The following is a 25,277-nucleotide window of genomic DNA, read 5'->3' on the forward strand; positions in this document are numbered from 1 at the left end:
GATTCTCGAGCCTTTTTTACACTGTCATTAACGACTGCAGTTCTGCCTTGCTACCACAGACCTGGCTAGGACTCACTGTCATTCTCATTATTCTTTTCCTTTCTGCAAATCACTGTTCCTTTCTTCTTTTTTTCCCTCTTTGTCAAAATTGCAGGATATCCAGACAGTTGGGATGTTTGCAGCCAGCTGGGCCAAGCAGAAGGTTTCCGGGACCTGGCCACTCGTCAGGAGCTCATGGCTTTCGCTTTGACACATTGTCCTCCCAGCAGCATTGAGCTTCTTTTGGCAGCTAGCAGCTCTCTTCAAACAGAGGTCAGTGATCAAAAGTACAGTACGCAGGGGCTGGGGATTTAGCACAGTGGTAGAGCGCTTACCTAGGAAGCGCAAGGCCCTGGGTTCGGTCCCCAGCTCTGGAAAAAAAAAAAAAGAACCAAAAAAAAAAAAAAAAAAAAAGTACAGTACGTCTTGACATGTACGAAGGTCATTTTGTTGGACGTATGTATCTGAGACATGGGGTCAATTTCTGTTTTTGTAGTATGCTGATGTTCTAGAAGAAACATGGTAGTATCCAAAGAGGAATTTGAAAACCTGAGGATATTAAAGTGTTGTTGGCTTATTACAGTAAGGAAGAAAGGGTGTAAGAAGCTTGAGTAAAACTGCAAGTATGTTAGGACATAAATGATTGCCTATATGAGGGCAGTGCAGCATTGTGAAGAAGAAAATAGGTGGGAACTAGGCATGTAAGTTCTATCTGAAACCACATTAGTTAGGGCAAGTGTTAGCATATACCTTTTGAGAAATTATGAGTAGGACTCGGCCTCGGAGAGATGCTGAGTTAGAGGGAGAGCCTCCTACATGAGAAAAAGAGCTGACAAAGGGAGGCTACTATGAACCTGATATTTCACACTATGAGCATCCATGGCATTCTGTGACAGGCTTTTCCTAGACAGCTCCCTCTCCTGAATTGGTCACTTCCTTGTGAAACTGTTTCTGGAGTTCTGATGTATGTTTGTTGGTCAAAATTGTTCATTATAAAATAGCATTTTCCTCAAAGGGAGAACTGAATACTTCTCAAATTTCAAGCCTATAATGTGAGAGAAAGGAAATTTTAAAAATATAACCTTTTTTGTTTCAGATTCTTTATCAAAGAGTAAATTTTGAGATCCATCCTGAAGGAGAAAATATTAATGTTGTCTCACCCTTAACTGGTAAAGTTTTACAAGAGGTATGTATGCTAGAAAGTGTGGAGGGAAGGAGTTGGAAAGATATTGTGGGTGGAATGCAATGGGACCAATCACCCAATGCCAAAATGGGCAGTTCGTGTGCGTATATAGGTCTTTTTGTGTGGTTTTGTGTGTGTGTGTGTGTGTGTGTGTGTGTGTGTGTGTGTGTGTGTGTGTGTGTAGAATACTTCTCAGTTTGTGTTGTGTGAAATACAGTGTTCACATGGAAAAGGACTGAAAAGTGCTTGCTCACAAATCACAAAGAAAACAGCTCAAACCCCTCTGCAGATGAACCAAAAGCACATGACCAGTTTACTACAGCTCTCTCACAACTTCTGTCCTGTAGTTTGCTCTCAGAGATCATCCTGAGGAGTCCTAATAACTCATTCTTGCACAGACTATTAATTATCTGGTTTGCCATCCCGAGAAGTTCTGTGTTTTTTCCAGAGGTTAAGTAGCTCTAATAGGAGCCAGTGGTCACTCAACCTGTGTATAGTAGGAGTCATCTTTCTGGTCTAGTTGAAGACTTAAGGTCTTAATAAGGCTTGCCTCTGTTAATTGTCCACCATCTTCCTGTCTGACTTGCTTAGGCACATCTCCTCTGGTGATATCTGTATTGTTGTCTCTAGTTGGTGCTTTTTAAACTGTGAGTTATGGCACCCATCATGCTCCTCTGAGTAGTTTCTGTCATGCCTGGGACCAGGTAATTTCTTATCCACCCTTCCTAACTGTCTTAGTTAGGGTTTCTATTGCTATGGAGAAACACCATGACCAAGGCAACTTTTATAAAGGACAATGTTTAATTGGGGCTGGCTTACAATTTTAGAGGTTCAGTTCATTATCATCATGGCAGGAAACTAACTTGACAGCATCCAGGCAGACATGGTGCTGGAGAAGGAGCTGAGGGTTCTGCATCTTCATCTTGACTCAGCCAGGAGAGACTGTCTCATGGGCAGCTAGGAGGAGCGTTTCAAAGAACACACACCGTGACACACTTCCTTCAACAAGGTTACACTTACTCCAACAATCCCTCCTAAGAGTGCCACTCACTGGGCCAAACATATTCAAACCACCCCTTCTTGTTTATGCCCTAAATGTGACATGAGCCTTTTCTTAAATATTTTCTTTCTAGTACTTTTCTTGACACTCTCTTCTGTGTTCCCTGAGTATTCTCACAGTTTTGCTTCTGTTACTACTTCACAGTTGTGGCATTGTGGGTGGTGAGTGAAGGCAATGTTATTTATCTTTACACCTTTTTGATGATATGCATTAGTAAATGCCTAATGTTTGCTAGAGCTCAGTTAGCAACATCTGCTGCTTAATGATTAGTTCATGGCTAACAGAAACCAGGAAGCAAATGAAGACATAAAGTCTAAACAGTTTCCAGCATAGTTCCTCTGCATGGCGTGCGGTGGTTACTCAGGTCTTGTTATGTTTTGTCTGGTGTGAGAGGGGTATTGTTTTTCTATTTAGTATAGAATCAGACCACATTTCTTCTGAGCTCAGCTCCATGGATTTGTTCTGAATCTCCATCCTTCTTTGAAACAGTTCATGCAAGGCATTTTGTGGCTTTTCGGTTTCCTGTTTTCTGCCATTACAATGAATTAGTGAGTTTTGGTCTGGCCCTGTGGTTTCTTCTTTGGATTAAGCCAAGCTGTGTTGCCACCAGTGTGCACATACTGTCTCATTAGACTCTTGCCAGCAATGAATACGGCTACAGCTGTCCTCTGTGTCCACTTAACAAGCAAGAGCATGCTTCTAAAGTCATTAGTTTTTCCTTAAATTCTTTTCTTTCTTTTTCCTCTTTAAGCCATTTGTAATAGGATCTAGATTTCAGGAGTGTTAATCCAAGCCCTCATATAGCTTTGATGAATGAAGCACATTTCAGAATATTTTAGCTACTATTATCAGAATATAATGTAGTATTTAACTATAAGCTGCCATGCATTGCCCATTAACAGTAGAAGTAATAACTATGTTAAATTATAACTCATAAATTAAGGCTAATTTCAATATAACCTGTTTCATATTTAATATTTCTATTACTTCACTATGAAAATTATTTTTATTATATATTTAGACAAAGATATTGATATACAATGACATCCACATGAATAGTGTAGATACTATACATATAAAGATGCTGCATTTGTTACTGTGTAGAAAAAATGTTTATAATAGAATAAGATGCATACTCTGTGAATAATTGCAAGATTATAGATTTCCTGTTCTTCTTGATGTTAGTTATGAGGCTTTTTAGATTGAACACTCTTATACCTTTATAGAATATTAACATTTTGCTTAGCTGGTATCACATAGCTGGTGCTATTTTCCCTAGATAAATCTGATTAGAAATAGTAATGGGTTGTATACAGGGTTCTCATTTAAAAAATCATTTCATTGTGGGAAAATTGTTTATGAACATTTTACAAGCCGATAACTTATATGGCTGGACTATTTAATGTTTAGAGTACAAGCATGTTCTCAGCATATTGCTATTTTCAATTTATAGAAGGACTGTTTAGAAATACTTGAATAAAGGCAAGCATAATGGCAGTTAGTGTCAATATTATGGTAAGTATTTTCTTTCTTCACTGGTTGAATGATGGGTCCTTGAATTGTTTCCACTTCTTAGTTATTTTGAATAAAGCTTCTGTGAAAATTAGTATTCAAGTGTTTGTGTGGATGTGTTTGTCCCTCTCATACATTGACACCCTGGAATAGAACTGCTCTGTGCTGTGTTCTTGATTTGAATATGCTGTCTACTTGTTCCAGAGACTGCACATTTGTCTTAGCCTGTCATTGTTGTGATGAGATTTCTAATTAAAGACAACTAAAAGAAGAACAGTGTTGACATGTGTTTTCAGAAGTTTCAAGTTTTGGGCACTTTGTTTTGTTGATTCTGGGCTAATGCGTAGGAGGCAGAATAGGTTTATATAGTGGAGGAAAATAGCTCACATGTGGTACAGAGAAGGTAGGGAATGCCCAAGGAAGAGGCCTGGAACAGGCTACAATCACCAAGAATACATCCTTGGTAATCTGCTTCCCCTTAGTAGATCTCATCTCTGTTTGTTTCCACCAACTGCAGTTATGCCATCTGCCAAGGACCAGTATTGGCTTAGGAAGGAGATACTGAGAAATATGTGATTGAGAGTGATGGAAAAAACAACTCAAAATCAATGATGGGGTGCAGTCTGACAACTCTGTAGTCTGCTTGACATAGCTCTCCAAACAGTTCTGTAGATAGTTCTTGGCTCTGTACTCTACTTGAAATAGCTCTCTGCTCAAGACAGCTCTTGGGTTTTACATCCAAAGTCATAAAACCTGCTAGAAAAAAAAAATTAAAAGCTCTCTGGATAGCCTATGGGTTTCTTAAGCGAAGTTGGAAATTCCACTAGAAAAAATTCTACAAGAGCTATGTTATTTCTCTAAGCAGTTCTCTCTAGGTAGCACTCTCTCCATCTCTGAATATCGCTCTATGTGAGACAGATCTCTGCTCAGCATAGCTCTTGGGTTTTCCGACCAAAGCCAGGAAACTTGCTAGAAAAAAATACATAATATTTCCATTACTTTATTCCATTACTTGAGTCAAAAACCCTCCAGACAAATTTCAAAAAGAGCTATAGTCGCTCTCTAGACAGCTCATTTCTTGCAGACCAAAGCCCAGTCTTTTATTTGCATATTGATTCAGTCATAAACTACAGCTTCTCTTTTGTTTATTCCCCAAATCCAAATTTTATGGCCTTAGCCCCTTGATTGTTAGAAAAAGATAGCAAGTATGTTTTTTTTTTTTAACCTAGTAAGTGAATTCAGAGATCTACCTGCTTTTGTAAGCATAAGCACTAAGCTAGCTGTGTGGGATCCCACTCTGAGATCACCATTCCCACCACTGCTGCACCTAAATTTGCTGTGTCCCAGGCTGACCTTGAACTCAGAAATCTGCCTGCCTTTGTAAGCTCAAATGAGCTTAGCTGCATAGAATCTTGCCCTGAGATAACCACTCCCTAAATCTTTTTCTCCTTCCTTAATATCTTTCTGACAATTTGACTCATTAATGCAGCTGCTTCTGTTCTTTTAGTTCTCTGAAGCCCTCATACAATTCATATTGCGTCCTTCTATTTTGCATAATTGAGATAGTCTGTAAGGACAACTTTTACACTGATTTATGTATTCTTTTTTTAATTGGATTTTTTATATACATTTCAATTGTTATCCCAGTTTCCCATCCATAAACCCCATATCCCATCCCCCCTCTACCTTCTTCTGTGAGGGTGTTCTCCCACCCACCTATCCACCCCTTCTCGCCTTCTTGAACTCATGATTTCAGAGTTCTTTCCTACAGCCTTAAGGGCTGTCCAGAAGGTCACAGCATTTATCAGTTTGCCAAGGAACAGCAGACACATCCTTGCCTCCTAGATTCATGTTGTTTCTAATTATAATGGAGTCATTAACCTTGGCAGCAAGAGGGTTTCCTGAAAGAGGAATGTAAAATAAAATATATACATTATTATACAAAAAAAGCTTTATGCCTAGCAACTGTCAGCACCCATAGAGGCCCAGAATCTGCTTCGTTTGCTCCAGGGGTGAGAACCCTGTCACACCATCTCTTCTGTGGCCATGCAGGACCCAGCAGTTATCAAATTATGAGTATGCCATTGGATCAGTTCATTGAAGAAAGCAAAGCCCTGTGGTCTAGTTGTGTCTCAGTATCTATTGTCAGAATAGCACAGGACCAACCCTTTTAAAAATTAATTTTGTTGTTTGAAATTATAATCTAATTACATCATTTCTCCTTTTTTCTCTCATATACCCTCCATGTTCACTTTCAAATTCATGGACTTTTTTATTAATTTATTGTTTTATATGCATATATGCATAAGCATATTTATATGTATTACTAAGTACAAGCTTGTCAGTTGTATAATTTTACTTATATATTATTTAATGCCCCACCATTTGCTGTTGGATCATCAGTTTGTATATTCTTCCCTGGTAAAGAGTATTTCTTCCACTTTGAGCATTCCTTACTTTACTGTAGTTATCTGTTTAGTGTTGAGGCTCTTATGGTCTTTCTTTTTTTCTGTTCAGTTTAGGATGTCTATTGGTGTTGTCCTTAATCAGCTCATTTTTTGGCAGTCGGGTTGGTGAGACTTTTTGTGTGTAACTTGTCATTACTAAGAGACACAGTTCCACAGCATACTCTTTGGTTCTCTGTATCTTATGTTCTTTCTGCTCCATCTCCTTCAATGTTCCATGAACCTTAGATATGGAGTGTTTTGTAGATGTATCCATTGAGACTGGGCTCTAGACTCTACATTTTGATTGGTTGTAGTTTTATGTAATGGTTTCTGTCTGTTGCAAAGATAATTTCCTTGATGAGAGAATAGGACTACACTTAATTGCCAGTATAAGGACACATATTTAGTAAAATGTACTTAGGGGTTATGCTGGTTTAGTAAAGTGATGGTTGTAGGTTCTCCTCCAAGATCATGGCTTCACTAGCTCTGAGTAGTTGATAAGATTTCTAGTACCAGAGATGAATTTTTTCTGCTTGAGTAGGGCTTAAGCAGTAGAGAGTTGTTGGTTACTGCTGAGGTATGTGAGCCAATACTGTAGCCGTAGGGTTATTGTGTTATGTTGATCATTGTGGTTGATTGGTATCATAGCTAGGTAGGATGGTTGGTTGCTTCCTTTCTTTGGACCTACATATGACCTAATATGAAGTCTAGTCCTCCAGGAGGAGCCATTCTGGGCAGTTCCTGCTCAGGGGCCTTTGGATCCTGCACAAAGACCAAAACTTTAATACCTAACCCTTTGGAGTGCCAATTAGTAATGCAAATCACATCAACATTTTTACATTCCCATCAGAAATACATTAAAGTTTCTATTTCTCCACCGGATTTTTATTTGATATGTGTGCTATTTTACTATGCCTTTGATGTACTGGGAACATAATTTTATCCTATGCAATGAATAGTTATGAGTACACTTTCATATGCTAATTGTCACATTGAAAGGTCTATTCGCTAATTTGCTCATTTTGTTTTCCTACTTGATTGTTTATCTTGTGATTGAGCTGGAAATAAATTTTTCATTAATATTCTGGATTCTAGATACAAGTATTTTATCTAGATTCTTTTCACACTTGTAATTTGTGAGCATTTTCTGTGAATGTGTGACATTTTTTATTTTTTAGTGGTTTCTTTTGATGAATAGATGTTTTAACTGTTTCCTAAGGCATGTTTATAGCATTTCCTTCTATTGATTATTCTTTTTTGGTGTACCTAAGAAATCTGTGTCTGACTCATGTTTCTGAAAATCTACTTTTATGCTCTTTTGTAAGAGTTTCTACTTCTTAAATTTATTGCTCAATAAATAGTTAAAATATATAAAATATCTTATCCCACTTAGGAAATTAATTGGGAAGCTTATTTGGTTAGCTTTCTTTTTTGCCATCTAATCACTGTTCTTTGTCATTAGACTTCTGATCGTTTTTAATTTCTTACAGTAAAAAAAAAATAGATATGGACTAATTATGTTAAAACTGGCATTTATTAACTTTTAGTAAGTGTCACAGGAATGCACCTTGTATCTTCTATATCCTTCTTAATATAAAATATATGTAACCAAGAAGAATATGTTCAACCATTAAATGAATTAAAGGTCTTTCTTTCCGTCTCTTTCTGCCTACATGTCCGTGAGTCTTGCTGCCCAGACAGAAACACTAACTGTATGTGTTCCTCCATGTTGTTTGCTAACACAGCGTCTCTGCATCCCTGGATGTCTTAGCCCCTGCAATCACTGTCATGAGTGTTCGATGCCCCAGGGTATGCCAGTGACTGTTCCACCAAACACAGCCTCTCCTCCCACACTCTCCAGCATGTGTGCAGAGGTTCTGTGTATTTCTCTTCAGTCATGAGGGTTTTTCTTGCTGAAGCTTTAATATGTATGCACACACATTTTTAATATTATATTTGCAGCTTGGATTTTCTTGTACTGGTTTGTTTGGAGATAGAGTTGTAGTCTTAACACTCCAAATTGGGATGAAAAGTGCTCCGGTTACTACTTGAAGGAAAGTGTTATGTGCATAAAAATGTTTTGGATTATTTAAGGATAGTTTGGAGAACAGATACTGATTGAGCCCTGCCTGATTTGTTGATATTCTTTAAGTAGCTGGCACGTACTATGCATATATTTGAGGTCCACCACTTTCTCTGAAATTCATCTTTCTTAACTGACACTAGGGAAGCCACTCTTTGCATCATTATAGCACTGGACCACAGAGAGTTGTTACTGTAAGCCATACTGGATATGTAATGGTAATAGTTTTTTGTTGTAACATTAGAATGATGCCATTACTGCTTTTTATCCCTTGAAATATGTAGCATGCTTAATATTTATGAGATTTAATGTTAAATTTTATGTTGGCAATTGTTGATCTGGTTTTAGGGTCTAATCTATTTCTGTTATTACACAATCTAAATTAATTAGCCGTGCATCACTATGTATATGAAAATTGTCATTTCAGGAGTAAAAACTTGAACTCCCATAAAAGTATTTCTTAGGGGCTTTTTTCTAGCCTCCCTTGTCTCTGAATAACTTCAGATTAGCCCATTTTAACTCTGAAACAAATGACACAGAGATCTGTTATTTGTGTTAACAAGCTGCAAGCACTAAGCTGAGCACGTTCTGAGCTATTCTAACCTGGCTAGGCTGCCTCTTACCCAGCCACATGTCCTGTAACTTGCCACCTGGTCTTTCCCTGGATAACTTTGGTCTACATGTGTCCTCATGGCTGCAAATCTTCCTGGTCCAACCACATGGTTTCTCCACATCTTCCTTCTTTGCCCCCTTTTCCCCCCTTTGGTCTCTTTCTGGGACCCCTTGACTGGAATCAGAAGTCCTGCCCTATTCTCTTCTGCCTGGCTAATTGGCTGATCAGCTTTTTATTAACCAACCAGAGGTGTTGGATAACAATGAGATCCGGGATGCTTGACCCTGCCAATGTCAGGACTGCAACCAGATGTCTGGACATAGAAATCAGTACCTGGATACACAGTGTGCAAAACTATCTCCCAACAAATCCCATTCTGTTTTTCACAGTGTGTGAAACTGACAGAAAACTGTTTTCCTCGTTAATGACTTTGGTTGCACTAACATTGTAGTAGACCAACCTAGTTGGTAAATTTTTCCACCCTCCTACTTTATGATGCTTAAATACTAATTCTGTGGTTTAACTTGACTTTTAAAATTTTTAATGACATTAATTTTGTGAATGCACACCAAGTGCCATGATGAACATGTGGTGGCAACTTAGAGGACTACATTTCTCTCTTTTTTCCTGCGTGGGTGCTGAGGGTTGAGTTCAGGTCATCAACTTGTCTAATAATTATCTTTGCATTTTCATCAGCCTTACTTTCTCTTTGATGTTTTCCCTAGAAGAAGAATTTACAGGAAATTCTTTACCACATACATTTCTCAACCTGTAAATTTATCTTTGATAATAGTCTTTTTATTCCATAAATCTTGAATTCATATCTTGAATTAGCCCATGTATCCATAGAAACAAATAAAAATTTATGCTTGTATTATTTAACAGAATACTGGTTTTATGCCTTTCACATTTTGGCATCTTTCAGTTTTTTTCCTTATGAGGACCTCCATATGAGGACAGTATTTCTCAGTTTGTTTATAGTTTTAGTTCTATTCTTACATTAGTTAATGACATTCAAATCATTTGATACACCCTCTTAATTAAGAAGATTCTCAAGATGAACAGGAATTTGAAATGTGATGTGATATTCTAGTTGAGAAATACTTGTTTTAGAACCATCTTGAAAACATACCTCAAATGTTGAAATGATGCAGTAAATCTAGATGTTATCTATAGCTGCAAATTGTGGAGATTCTCACACAGAGAATGAACAGGGTTCTTGCTCTTGAAAAACTTCCCCTCCAGTAAATGAAAAATCATACCAGTATATTTAATGCAGTAATTAAACATATAATGCTATGAGTGCATAGGAGATAGTAGTCTTACTAATGCCACTTAAACCTAAAAGAGAAAATACCTTATGTGTTAAGATGAATTGAGGATGAGAGACCTAGTCCATTCCGTGCTTTGTGGTGTCACAGGCAACGAAAAGATGCCCTTCTACGCTTGAAGCTGGAGAGCTGGCCCTGTCCCTCCATGGCTGCAGCTCATGTCTCTGCACCTTACCTGGGCACCACTGTAGAGTTGGCTCTGGTGGCAAAGGCAAGGATGAGCTGGCCCCAGGGCTTGAGAGCGAGAGAGCTTGCCTGCCTTTTCCAGCTGTGGCATTGGATGAGCTAGCTGAGGCAGCGCTGGAGAGCCTGCCCTGGTGGTGTGGGTGTGAGGGACCTGGTGGGCTGACAGACTCAGCTACCTACCACACAAGTCTGGATCCAAATGGCACTGCAACATCTACCCCATCTAAGAACTGCTGGAGCATGTGAAGGGGCTAGTCATACAGATCCAAAGCTGCAGCATCTCCATGACACAGGGCCAAAGACAATATCCAAGAGGAGTACTGGTGAGGATCCATTATTGATTATGTAGAAGAAGCTAGAGGCCTTGAACCAGACCAATGACTCATTGTAGTAAATATTTGCAAGTAAAAATGGGTGGATAAAAGTATATACCATGAACACACTGTAGATACACTATAGCTTCCACAAAGAGATTCTTTATTTTTCTTTTCTTTTATTGGATATTTTCTTTATTTGCATTTCAAATGCTATTCCCTTTTCTAGTTTTCCTCCAGAAACTCCCATCACATGCCCCCATGCCCTGCCTCTATGGGGGTGCTCCCCCACCCATCTACTCTCTCCCACCTTCCTGCCCTGACATTCCCCTACACTGGGGCATTGAGCCTTCACAGGACCAAGAACCTCTCCTCCCATTGATGCCCAGCAAGGCCCATCGTCTGCTACATATGTGGCCATGGGTCACTCCATGTGTACTCTTTGGTTGGTGGTTTAGTCCCTGGGAGCTCTGAGGTGTTTGGTTGGTTGATATTGTTGTTCTTTCTATGGGGTTGCAAACCCCCTCAGTTAACTCAGTCCTTTCTCTAACTCCTTCATTGGAGATCGTGTTCTCAGGACAATGTTTGGTTTTGAGCATCCGCCTCTGTATTTGTCACACTCTGACCAGAGCCTCTCACAAGACAGCTGTATCAGGCTCCTGTCAGCATGCACCTTTTGGCATCCTCACTAGTTACTGGGTTTGGTGACTACATGTGGGATGGATCCCTACGTGTGGCAGTCTCTGGATGGCCTTTCCTTCAATCTCTGCTCCACATTTTGCATTTCCTCCTATGTGTACTTTGTTCCCGCTTCAAAGAAGGACTGAAGCATCCACACTTTTGTCTTTCTTCTTCTTGAGCTTCATGTGGTGTGTAAATTGTATCTTGGGTATTCTGAGCTTTTGGGCTAATATCCACTTATCAGTGAGTGCATGTCATGTGTGTTCTTTTGTGATTGGGTTACTTCACTCAGGATGATATTTTCCAGTTCCATTCATTTGCCTACGAATTTCATGAAGTCATTGTTTTTAATACCTGGGTAATACTCCATTGTGTAGATGTACCACATTTTCTGTATCAGTTCCTTTGTTTAAGGACATCTGGGTTCTTTCCAGCCTCTGGCTATTATAAATAAGGCTGCTATGAACATAGTGGAGCATGTGTCCTTGTTATATGTTGGTGTATGCCCAGGAGTGGTATAGCTGAGTCCTCAGGTAGTACTATGTCCAATTTTCTGAGGAACTGCCAGACTGATTTCCAGAGTTGTTGTATAGCTTGCAATCCCATCAACAATGGAGGAGTGTTCCTCTTTCTCTATATCCCTGGCCATCACCTGCGGTCACCTGAGACAGCATCTGTCCTCTGACTGGTATGAGATGGAATCTCAGGGTTGTTTTGATTTGCATTTCCCTGATGACTAAGGATGTAGATAGAACACTTCTTAGGTGCTTCATGATCATTTAATATTCCTCAGTTGAGAATTCTTTGTTTAGCTCTGTACCCCATTTTTAATGGGGTTATTTGATTCTCTGGAGTCTAACTTCTTGAGTTCTTTGTATATTTTGGTTATTATCCCCCTATCTGATGTAGGCTTGGTAAAGATCTTTTCCCAATCTGTTGGTTTCTGTTTTGTCCTATTGACAGTGTTGTTTGTCTTACAGAAGCTTTGCAATTTTATGAGGTCCTATTAATAGATTTTTGATCATAGAACATAAGCCATTGGTGTTCTGTTAGGGAATTTTTCCCCTGTGCCCATGTGCTTGAGGCTCTTCCCCACTTTCTCTTCTATTAGTTTGAGTGTATCTGGTACTTGATCCACTTGGACGTGAGCTTTGTATAGGCACTAAGAATGGATCAACTTGCATTCTTCTATATGCTGACCTCCTGTTGAGCCAGCACCATTTGTTGAAAATGCTGTCTTTTTTCCATTGGATGGTTTTATCTCTTTTGTCAAAGATCAAATGGCCATTGGTGTGTAGATTCATTTCTGGGTCTGCAATTCTTTTTTTAAAGATTTATTTATTTATTATATATAAATACACTGTAGCTATCTTCACGCACACCAGAAGAGGGCATCAGATCCCATTGCAGATGGTTGTGAGCCACAATGTGGTTGCTGGGGTTTGAACTCAGGACCTCTGGAACAGCAGTCAGTGCTCTTAACCTCTGAGCCATCTCTCCAGCCTGCCTAGGGTCTGCAATTCTATTCCACTGATCTATCTGCCTATCTCTGTACCAATACCATACAGTTTTTAATCACTATTGTTCTGTAATACAGCTTGAAGTCAGGGATGGTGATTCCCCCAGAAGTTCTTTTATTATTGACGATAGTTTTCGTTATTCTGCTTGTTTTTTTTTTTTTTTTGTTATTCCAGTGAATTTACAAATTGCTCTTTCTAACTGTATGAAGAATTGAGTTGGAATTTTGATGGGGATTGCATTGAATCTGTAGATTGCTTTTGGCAAGATGACCATTTTTATAATACTAATCCTGTTAACCCATGAGCATGGGGGTTCTTTCCATCTTCTATGATCTTTGATATCTTTCTGCAGAGACTTGAAGTTTTTGTCATTCAGATCTTTCTCTTGCTCAGTTGATTATAGTCACACCAAGGTATTTTACTTTATTTGTGACTATTGTGAAGGGTGTCCTTTCCCTAATTTCTTTCTCAGCCTGTTTATTCTTTGAGTAGAGGAAGGCTACTCATTTGAATTATTTATTTTTATTTTTATTTTCTTTTTTGTGGAGTTTGCAAGGGTGCAGGGCAGGTACAAAGGAATGGAGGAATGAGTGACATTGCGTGCATCATATGAAATTCACAAAGAATCAATAAAAAGTACAAAAAAATAAACTGAGGATAGCATTTTTGTGACCTTAGAGTAAGCAAAGGCTCCTCGGTTATAAAATATGAACTTAAAGCAAAAATATATTAATATCAGTTATTACTGTTATCTTTGTTATCTTTTTTTTTTTTTTTTTTTTTGGAGGCAGGGTTTCTTTTGCACTCTTGCCTGTCTTGGAACTCACTTTGTAGACTGGGCTGACCTCAACCTCATAGATCTGCTTGCCTTTGCCTCCCAAGTGCTCCTAAGTGCTGGGAGTAGAGACATTCACCATCACCACCTGGTTTAATTTTTATCATAAGACATTATAAGAAAGTAGAATAATTCACGTGGAATTATAAATCTTATTGTTTGCATATGTAGTATGGTCTATGACCCCAAAACATGTATGAGTTCAACCTGAGTAAGAAGATGGACAACCTATTGAATAAGTGACACTCTAGAAGATATATTTCCCAGTATACAGTATAGAGATGACTAAAAAGATAATATGTACTTACAAGAGCTGCTTAAATTAAAATACCATGATATATCATATGTTAATAGTGGAGCGAGTAGGACTCTGGCTATGTCTGAGTATAGAATAGATTGCTATAGCCAATAGAGAGAGTGCTTGGCTCTGTGTGCAGAATCCAGACTTAATGTATATTCTATGCTTCAGTGATTGATTCCACTACTAGCTGTATATCCCAGAAGTCAGAGATGTTGTAAATGCTCTTCTACAGAAAGAGTTTAAGTAGCGGGACCTAGTGGTTCAGACCTCAAATCCCAGCTATTTCCCATACAGAGGCAAGAAGTTTGCAAGTTCAAAGCCTGTGTGAGCCACAGAGCAAGTTCAAGATCATCCTGGACAATGTAGAGGTTGTCACAAAATAACAAATAAAACCTGTGGTAGAGCTCAATTGTGGTACAGCACTTGACTAGCATGTCAAGACCCTAGATCAGTCACTAGTACCCACACATAAAGGGTTCTATATCGACATGCAAATCATACCATGACAGTGCCCAGCAATGTGAAAATGGGCCAAGTTAGCATGCATTCAGTGTGGTGCAGTATTGTGTGGAAGCCTATTTGGAAAGTTTTCTGGAATTTGCATATGTTTCTTGGCACAGGGTTATTCCAGTTTTAAAGCTGACCTACTGTGAATTTATTATTTATATGCATACATCTTGAATGTTTTCTGAAACTTTTAATAGTACTTTTTAAAGACAGTGTCTTACTGTCTTGCTCAGGCTTGCTATGAACTTACTGTGAGCCTAGACTAGCTTTGAACTACCTCCCAGTGTTGTTGATACAGCTATCCTCCAGTAAGTCCCCCATAAAACAACTCCTTGTGTGTTTGTTACCTTTTACTGTTTACACAAAGTATATATGTAACTCACTTTTTAAAGTCTTGGCACAGAGCAGGGATTAAAACCAACCACCATTTCTACTGCTGTCTAGTGCCCTCCTCTGTCCTCCATAGGTACGTGTACTTTGTACACACACACACACACACACACACACACACACACACACACACACACACACTTTTGTAAAAATCGTAAACCAAACAAGTAAACCCAGCACGCATTTTTCCTCATCAGTCCAGAACAGCCATATGTTGTGTACTGAAAAGCCCCATAGACCAGTAGCCATGGTGATGGAGGTCAGAGCGCCAGGACAGGATGTATGTGTTTCTATTAACTTTCTTACTGGAGCTCTGACAGTGGCGATGCTCTTTATTTTAATTGTAGTCTCCTGCTGAATGAAGACAGCATTTCTTATCTCCTGGCCTCTGTGTTCCCAGGTTGTTATCACGTTTTTTCAATTAAGTCAAGTCAAGTCATAGATCATAGAAAACGTTCTAGCCATTATTATTGGAGATGAGTTACTAAATGGCTTAGAAAATGTTTTCAGAACTGAAGTCATGGGTATTGCTAATACTTAACTCTTGTTGCAGGACATGTTTCAGAGCTTCCTTTCTACCTGGGTACATCCTACCCAGGGAGCCAGAAGATGAGTTTTCATGCTAGGCTAGCTCCACAAAGGTGGGAGCTGGCAGGTTGGAAGTTCATGGTTTCCCTCTAGGCCCCTCTTTTACTTTGGCCATGAGGTTATTGGCACAGTTTTATAGATGTTTATATACAGTTTATGTTACTCATATGTGTATATATTTCTTGCCAGTTGAAGAATCATTGAACTGGTAAACCTCTACAATAGCTTCGCCTCCTAGATTTCATGCAGTGTGTCTGAAATGTGGAGAAAGTGAGTCATTTTTGCAACACAGTTACAGGCCCATTTAAGACGTGTGCTCTTTAGCTTTGAAACTCACAGCAAGAACATTTTGTAAGGAGGTCTGATCGCAGTACGTCAGCAAAGCCGGGCTGTTGGCCCAAACTGAAGCTGAGAGGAACACTAATTTTATGGCTACCTAACCGTCAGTTGTATCTCAGTGATTAGCTTTATAATACACAGTCAGTGTAGCATGTCTTGATCTTTACTGCCGTGGCATCGTTTTCTCTTTCCATAATTAACCTTTAATCTCTAATGTTGCCTTCAGTTCATGGATACATGTTTTCTAATGTCAAAACTGCAGTAAAGCATGTAGAGAGTGTTTTAGAAGAAATGGTCTCAGGCACTGGGATTAGGGAAATTCTGGGCTTTGATTAGTGTAGCTCAAAGGCTTCTTTTGATTTTTCCTAATTGAAAGTAAACACAAGTTTACTTGTCCTAATGTTGATCCTTTCCTTTGCTCTCACCACAACTCCACAGCTCTTAGAAAAGCTCAATATTTTATGGTTCTCATAAGATGGGAATTTTGCAGGCTGTGGCAGAGAATCTTTTACTCTTCTTCATGTTGTTGGCCAAACTCTATTCCTTGTGCTTGTAGACTGAGGTCCCATTCTCTTATTGGACACACAGGACAGTTTCTGTCGAGTGTCTGAAATATTCTACAATTCATTTTATCTCCGTGATCATCCTCTGATTGGAAGGTTAGCCACTGTGGGTTTAGGATCTTTATGTTTCAAATCTTTTACCTCTACCCCTTGGCTTCTCCTTTGCAAACTTTTTTGGCCGTAGCTATGGTAAGTTTTCTGCTTTGTGGCTTTACATACTTATATTGGGCAAGTGAGTTATTTCGCCTTAATCTTTCTGCTTCTAAGGCTGTGTTAGAAGCATTGTCTATAACGGGTTTTTCCTTTTTTTTCTTTTTTCTTGGATTTTTTTATTTATTTACATTTCAAATGTTATCCCCTTTCCCATTCATAAATCCCCTGACTCATCCTCCCTCTCCCTTATTCTATGAGGATGTTCCCTCACCCATCCACCTACCCCTTCATGCCTCCCGACTGACATTACCCTACACTGGAGGGTCCAGCCTTGGCAGGACCAAGGGCTTCTTCTCCCATTGGTACCCAACAAGGCCATCCTCTGCTACATATGCAGCTGGAGCCATGGGTCTGTCCATGTGTATGTACTCTTCGGGTGTGGGTTAGTCCTGGAGCTCTGGTTGGTTGGTGTTGTTGTTCTTATGAGGGGTCTGTCCATGTGTACTCTTCGGGTGTGGTTTAGTCCTGGGGCTCTGGTTGGTTGGTGTTGTTGTTCTTATGAGGATGCAAATGCTTTCAGCTCCTTCAGTCCTTTCTCTGTCTCCTCCATTGGGGACCCTGTTCTCAGTTCTATGGATGGCTGCGAGTGTCCACCTCTATATGTGTCATGCTCTGGCAGAGCCTCTCCGGAGACAGCTATATCAGGCTCCTGTCAGCATGCACTTCTTGGCATCAGCAATATTGTCTGGGTTTGTATGTATATGGGCTGGATCCCCAGGTGGGGCAGTCTCGGGATGGCCTTTCCTTCAGTCTCTGCTCCAAACTATGTCTCTGTATTTCCTCCTATGAATATTTTTGTTCACCCTTCTAAGAAGGACTGCAGTATCTGCACTTTGGTCGTCCTTCTGTTTGAGCTTCATTTGGTCTATTGATTGTATCTTGGGTAATCTGAGCCTTTGGGCTAATATCCACTTATCAGTGAGTGCATACCATGTGTGCTCTTTTGTGACTGGGTTGCCTCATTCAGGATGATATTTTCTAGTTCCATGCATTTGCCTATGAGTTTCATGAAGTCATTGTTTTTGATAGTTGTATAGTACTCCATTGTGTACATGTACCATCATTTTCTGTTGAGGGACATCTGGGTTCTTTCCAGCTTCTGGCTATTATAAATGGGGTTGCTATGAACATAGTGGAACATATGTCCTTGTTATATGTTGGGGCATCTTTTGAGTATATGCCCATGAGAAGTATAGTTGGGTCCTCAGGTAGTACTGTGTCCAATTTTGTGAGGAATCGTTCAGGTTTTTAAAGGGATAAGTAGCATTTTTGCTGAATTGCTCAAGATTGGCAGGAGGTTAGATCTTTTAAGTAATATTATTCATCTCCTTGGTTGGATGAAAAGTTATTCCTTTTATATTGATAAGTAGCTTATTGAAATTGTCTACTTTGTTAGGGTCTTAGAACATTGATCAATTAAATGATTTACTTCTTAATTTAATGACTAATTAAAAAGTGTGGTTATTAGCTTGGTAAAAATAAAGAGCACATCACTCCTTTGCAGGTCTAGTGAAAATGAGTGTTGACTTGATGCATTGATATTCTTTCTGTTGTCCTTTGTGAGCTTAGTGGTGAACAATGAACTATTAGTATTTCTTTCACTTCTGTTTAGTTACTGACTAACATGGATTTTCAATTTGTTTATTTTGGTGTTTAATGAGTCTAATTATTGCCCACAGCTTTGTCTGTGCTCAGTCTTAGCAATGGCCGTTTTACACTGCCCATTGTCTTTTCAATGTAGGATGATACTTCTTTGGGCAGCAGTTCAGCAGACCTGTTACAGTGGACCACTGCAACCACCATGAGAGTCTTGTCCAATACCACGACTACTACCAGGGCTGTGCTGCAAGCTGTCAGCGATGGGCAGTGGTGGAAGAAGTCCTTGGCATACCTGCGGCCCCTCCAGGTAAGCAAGGCTCCTTTATGATCTAAACGAGTTCATCATCATTGCTACTAGTTGTCACAATAAAATCTCTGATTGTCAAATATTTTAAGAAATCTGGTCCTCCCATCTGGTAAGGCATGAGCAATCCATTTCATGAATGTAATGCTGCTCCATGCAGTGCTTGTAAGGACACTGAGATTCGTTTGGGTAGCATCTGGTTTATTCTCAGGATTAAAATTCAGGGAGACAAAAGAAGAGAATGGGTCTGAGTACTCAGTTGCTTCTGCTGTATTTCTGTTTGATTGCAGTTGAGGATAGGTGATGTCAGCTTGGGGACAGGTTTACAGACTTCTGTTTCTGCCCTGGAGTTACAGGCTTGAGGCTGTTTTGGTGATATTTTTAATCTTCTACCCTTATTGCCTTCTCTACTTTGCCACACTGCAGTTGTTTTTACTGTAATGAAAATAAAGCATGAAGAAATGTGGGTTCAGCACCAGTGCATCCCCAGTACTCATGAAATTGACACTCATGTGTTTACTCACCATCTACCCATTCATTCATTTAGCATATATGTACAAGTCACTTTCTTTGGCTCACGTACAGGTATAAATGCTGGGAATAGAATGAGAGAAGACTTTAATGTAATTTCATTGTCAGCAATGGTAGAGGAGATGAAACATTTGCATAATAGAGAAATGGTACTGTGATGTAAAGATAACTCCAATACCTCTGATACCCAAAACGTTTTTGAGCTAATGAGTAAATAGTTCAAGAGGCATTGTAACACTTGACATAGACGCGTATTACAGAAATGTGATAATAAAAACAACATGTTAGTGATCTCCAAACAGACACGGTCTACTGTCCAATGGACTTGGGTAGAAAATTTAGAAAGTAGGCCATCCTTCTAAAACCACCTAACTCTTAATTATTGCACCAGAATGATATAGAAGGGGAAAATTAGCCTCTTTAACAAGAGGTCCTGGGAAACCTGAATATCTACAGACACAAGAGTGAAACTGGATCCCTCTTGATGCCATGCTGAGTCCTTAATCCAAGACCTGAAACTTAGGATACTATAGGACAACCTAGGTAGGGTTCTAGGCAGTAACTTTCTGAATTGGACTCCAGTTGGTCAGGAAATGACAAACAGGACTGTATCAAACTAGAAAAGTTCTGCAGAGCCAAAGGAAGGGTCAGCATTCTGATGGAGAAATTCTTGCTGAATAGTCAGTTGTTGGACAAAGATTTACTATTTAGAATACATAAGGAACTCCAATATTTAAATAATTAGAGTAAAAATGATCAAATTGATAGATGGACAGGCAGACATTTGTAAGGAAGTACAAATGGATAGTGAATACCTGAAAAAATGTTCAACATTTTTATCTACTAGATAAATGAAAATCAAAACTATGGTAATTATCTGTTTAAAACCAGAATGGCAATTATCACCAAGGAATAACGAACACTGGCAAGGCTTTGGGGAAGAAAGAAGCCTATTCCTGCTGGGGGAGTATAAATCATTCGAGCCAATATGGAAATGGCTACAGAGGTTTCTCAAATGCAAACAGAACTTCCATTCTGTGACCCACTCACAGCACTTCAGGTTATGTGTCCAGAAGAGTCAGTTCGATGACTGCAGCTTTACACTTGTGTTCCTGTGACACCATTCATGTTGCTAAACTATGGACTCACTCTAGATGCCTGTCAACAAAGAAAAGATAAATGAAAAACTGTGGTTTGTATTCAGAATGGAGTTTTGCTCAGTTATGAAGAGCAAAACGGATATTCTCAGAAAAAAATGGTAGAACTGGCAATGATCATGTTAATTGAAATAAGCCAAGCTTAGAAAATCAAGGTCCCATTTTCTGTCTTGTTTGAAAACTTGAGTGGGACCTGAACTCAAAAGTGGATATGTAGAAAGGAGATGGAGGTATAAGTATTAAGGTGTGTGTGGTCAAGGCCCATCACTCACACAATGACCGCCCGTGTGTAGTCAGTAGGAACGACAAATGCAAAAGTTACATCTGAAGAAAACCAGTAAGAATGAATACAAAAGAGCTTGAACATTTAAATGAATCATGACTTTATTGAGACAGTAAAGTTTTGATTTAGAGGGAAGTTAGATTTTTTTTTCATTAAATAATCATTTCATGCAGAAGTGTGATTGAACCACATAGGCAGATCCAAAGCCCTTCTTAGAGCATACAGGACGGAGTGGCTTTTAGTGGGGAGTTCAGTGTGAAAGCCTAGTGCAGGCTGTGACATATCTGCAGGAAATGGAAAGCTGTTGGAGTCTGTCTCCTGCAGTTTTTCTTAGTGAGATCGTGTAAGTCCCCTGTAGAAAGGCAGTGATCTTAGCTGGAGGCAGAGACAGGCCTCTAGTTAGCTCTTTAGGTGGGGGATACCAGTCCTTTCAAACACGTAATCATGAAGGATGTGGAAGCAGCTTGGATGGTCTGCTTGGTTGGTAATGGAGTTACTGAGGTACTGAAGTACTGGCCTTGTCATGTTGCCATGGGGGCGGATTTTTCTTTTACCTTTTTTTTTTTGAAGGTTTATGTGTAAAGTGTGCAACACTATTATTAATATATGATTTTATTAAACAGTTTCATTGTTTCCTGGACTGTACCTGCCAAAAAGTCTGCAGTAGTCTTTGCAAGAATATCTTTTCCTTAACTTTCCCCATGAGGGGGTTTTCTATCTATTGGAGGAGAACACAGAAGTCTAATGACTGTGGCAGGGCAATAGGTGTTTACAATCAGGAATGGTGATAACGCCCACGCATGCTTGGGTGAGGAGTGATAGTGAAGGATTCCAGCTAGTGAAGCGGGCACCATCACGGTTTGGAAGGACTCGAGCACATGGGCATGAGGCAGGCCTGGAGAAATAATCCGACCTCAGCAAGCAGCCAGCCTTGGGGGGACCCTTTCAATGGGAGGGAGGTACATAGGCCTGTAAGTGGCATGTTGGTGTTCACATTTAATGCGCTGAGGATCATTCTGTGTTGCTGCTGCTCACCTTGAAGAAGAGAGCCTCTGAAGAGAGCCACTGCGAGTGACATCTTAGGATGGTTGTTCTAACTGTGGTATAGAAAACTCAGTTTATGTAGCACTGATGGCCCCACTATTTCTGATTTATTGATATCAACAAGGTCTTGGGGTACATTGAAGTGCTGCCCATATGCTGTAGCTACTGTTCTTAAATTTGCTACTGGGCATTGGTGTCACTCTGTCCTAGATGTACAAGACACACTGATTACCTTCTCCTGGAATCAGCATCCGCACTTCCTATCCTTCCTCTTCTCCCTTCTGCCTGTCCTTGATCTCTCTTTTAATCCAGTTTTCTTCACGTTCTTCTTAGGGGCAGGACTTTGGTGGAGCATATCGAATTGGAACTGTAGCCAATGATGATCTAGAAAGACAAGGATGCCACCCTTTTTACGAGTCAGTCATTGCTAATCCCTTTGTCACTGAGGTAAGGACAATGTGCATGAGAAGATAGGCTTAACTGCACAAGGAGAAGTGAAGCTTTTCTTCGGCTTCACTCTTCCGATGTTGGTTTTAGGATTTGTTTCTTGTTCATCATATGATATAGTGTAATATGAAAATCCACTAAAATCCTAAATAAAACAATGTACATTAGTGAAAACCAGTTATTCGGTTCACTAGAAGCCATAGAACTCGGCAATCATGTTTTCTAAGAGAAAGTGCTACTTCTGTGTCATCTGAAGTGACCTGTGCCACCCATCAGCAGGTCCCTGTGGAAAGTCTTGCCGAAGTGTTGCTGAGAACTGGAAAGCTGGCAGAGGCCAAGGCACAAGTGTTCCCGACCACAGAAGGTCAGTCATGCTGTGATCGATCTCTCAGATCTCTCAGCAGGCATAGGTCCTGTTCCAAGAGCAACGAGTGTGTGAATGTGTGGAGAGTTTGGAGAAATATAATGTCAGTGCTTTTGAATTATCTAATGGCATCTATCCATTTGTCACAAGTATTTATCAAATTCTTACCGTTTTCTGGATACACATTTAAAAGGGTGAATAACATACAGTTCCTGTCTTCATGTTGCTGATTGTCATAGTGAATGGTGTCCCCTCTCAGTGTTTATTTGTTCTTTGAAAGGAGGGCTGTGGTTGACCTAACAGAGTTTCTCCATAGTGACATATATTTTCAGGTAGAATTTTTTAGAAAAGAAAGAGATGTGCAAGTTTACTAAAGACAGCTTACTTGTCTTTATCTTCCACTTCTTTTTAGGTTCATATTTCTTTTGGAATTTCTCAGCATTTAAAAATTATTTTAAATTACATTTGTGTGTGTGTGTGCATGTGCGTGTGTGTGTGTGTGTGCATGTGTGTGTGTGCATGTGTGTGCATGTGTGTGTGTGCGTGTGTGTGTGCATGTGTGTGTGTGTGTGCGTGTGTGCGTGTGTGTGTGTGCATGCGTGTATGTGTGTCTGTGTGAAAGGACAACTTGAGAGTCAGTTCTTCTTCCCACCCAGTGAGTTCATGAGGTGGGCCGGCACCTCCACTTCTGAGCATCTCACCTGCCTCGGGTGTTTGTTCAGTAACCTCTGCTCTCCTTCCCTTTGTGATCAGTTTCCTGGGATTCATCATGGAGTGCTTTGGAGAGGTGTGACTATCGATTTTGGATATATAACTTCTTTGGGATATATAACCAGATATATAAACATCTGGTTTGCATCTGGTTTGCAGACTAACATTGCAAATTAAATTCATATACATTGCTAAAATAGGGCAGTTTAAAAAAATACATATATGTTAAATTATGTTGTAAAGTTCCTGTGACTCATTTTCTTCAGCTACCATGGAATTTCGTGAGTTCCTTTATCAGCTTGTTTATTCTCTCTGCTGATACTGGTTCTGTGTTGATTCCGGGGCTGGAATGCGTCTTTTGTGCTATGCTTGGCTGGCTCTTCCCAGCAATCTTTGATTCCCAGTGAGAGCTGTAAGAAGGTTTTGATGAGCAGGGTGCCATAAGGCACGATGCCCTCATTTCAGTCCTATCAGTTTACCATAGTGGCTGGTCTGGTAGAAGAGGCCCTGGGCTATGGTGATATGATTAATGAGTTATGATCTTATGTGGAAGAAAAATGTTATGCGATACTAGCAGCAGTGTAGTCGTTAGGGAAGAGATGTGATCTTTTCTACTTGGGCTTGTAATGGCAGTGGTTTCTAGACATCCGTGGTAATTGTAGTAGTAAAGTACCTGAGTGGTTGTGAGCCTAGCTGCCTGAGTGCTTGGGCACTGGACTTACATAACTGTTCTAGAAAGAAACTTCTGTGGAGATTAGGTAACAACACTGAGATTGAACATGTGACATTTATTTGTAAGCAAAGACTTTTCCCTCCAAAATTTTATTAAAATATTTACTACGCATAATAAAATTAAAAAAAAAAACTTCACCAAGTAGCCCCATTGCCTTCTGCCTAGAGTTGACATTTATCTTTTACTATGCATTCTGTAGTTTTATTTCTTTACCCTTCTACCACCACTTATGTCAAGGTAAGTTGCAGACACTACAACACTTCTATCCTCAACATTGAACTGTGGAGATTTTAATATAAGTTAATATTTATTGCTTCTCTAAAAGATAAAGATATACAGTGAAACAGAACAATAGTGCCAGTGCCTTTATGACCCTCTACCCCGTTAAGAAACAGACGTACTGTCACCCCAGAGCTGTCACTTCCTGCTCAGTGTACTTCCCACCCCACTAGAAGACCCTCATGTTCTTACTTTACCACTGTACACACTCTCTGATAGCTGTATATGCGTGTAGTAGAATAATCTGGTGTTCACTCTCCTTATGTAAAGCCTGATTTGAGAGTGTTTGAGATCTGTCCGTGGGCACGACCTTTAGTACACTGTCTTTGTTCTCTGCTATTGAGCATTGCTGTGTTGAATGACTATGAAACAGAGCGTTTATTTTCTTCTGAAGACATGGCAGATTCTGACTGTGGCCGTTATAAAAAGATGCTATGGGCTTCCTCATGCAAGTGTCGTGGATACATGTTTTTATTTCAGTTAAGCAAATTTTGAATTTGGCATAGCTGGATTAAAGACTATGCATTTGATTCCTTCTGAAAATGCCAGACTTCTTTTAGCGTTTAAAGTGGTGGGTTTTATGGGTTCAAGTTCTTCAGCCTTGCAGGTTCTGACGAGTACAGCATGTTGGCATACCTTCCATAATACTCCACTCTGAAGACGATGATCCCCATGCCATCTGTTCTGTTAAGTGGCAGCACTTCCAGAGTCTGTCGTTTGGTGCTTCCCAGTACCTATGTCAGTGTTGGTGGGAGATGTCAAAGCACCGACAGTTCCTTTTTAGGAAGCCTCACTTGGGGGAAGCCAGCTCCTTATGAAGACTCAACAAAGACTCCCAGGAAGGAGAAAGAAACAGAATTGGGATTTATGAAAGAAGATCAGTTAGCATACACCCAAGGCTAGGTGGGGCCGTCTCAGGAGAGTCATGTGTCTGACAAATGTTGTGTGTATGATTTTGTGAACTGTAAGATTATGGCAATGAAAGGATATAATCTGAAGGTAGGTTTAATCTTTAAGGTAGTATAGTTAATTGTTAAACAATTTCCCTCTGTAAAGGTGCCTGTAATGTGGCTTACATGGTGCCCTGTTGGGTTAAGATAAGAAAGAAGTGCTGATTAGG

The 25,277-nt window shown here is 39.7% G+C and overlaps 1 protein-coding gene and 1 long non-coding RNA gene across 12 annotated transcripts in view; one reads left to right on the forward strand and one right to left on the reverse strand.

The window, feature by feature from the left end:
• The window catches only part of Nbas (NBAS subunit of NRZ tethering complex), a 304,643-nt gene that overhangs the window by 145,233 nt on the left and 134,133 nt on the right, over positions 1-25,277 (forward strand). For 8 of the 11 annotated variants that reach the window (XM_063262517.1, XM_063262512.1, XM_063262514.1 and 5 more), the window contains 5 exons: positions 155-312; positions 1,136-1,225; positions 18,447-18,611; positions 21,957-22,070; positions 22,347-22,434. In XM_063262517.1, the coding sequence (XP_063118587.1) occupies positions 155-312; positions 1,136-1,225; positions 18,447-18,611; positions 21,957-22,070; positions 22,347-22,434 (615 nt within the window). The remainder of the gene's footprint in view (positions 1-154; positions 313-1,135; positions 1,226-18,446; positions 18,612-21,956; positions 22,071-22,346; positions 22,435-25,277) is intronic. The other 3 variants (XM_063262513.1, XM_006239903.5, NM_001427446.1) reach the window with 1 other exon arrangement.
• On the reverse strand, positions 18,802-21,994 carry LOC120103514 (uncharacterized). The gene is made up of 4 exons (XR_005505803.2): positions 21,856-21,994; positions 20,190-20,297; positions 19,133-19,202; positions 18,802-19,043 (listed from the first exon to the last, which is right to left on the reverse strand). It is a non-coding gene; the product is annotated as an uncharacterized LOC120103514 (long non-coding RNA).

This window comes from Rattus norvegicus, chromosome 6 (genome assembly GCF_036323735.1).
Source record: "Rattus norvegicus strain BN/NHsdMcwi chromosome 6, GRCr8, whole genome shotgun sequence".
Lineage (NCBI taxonomy): Eukaryota > Metazoa > Chordata > Mammalia > Rodentia > Muridae > Rattus > Rattus norvegicus.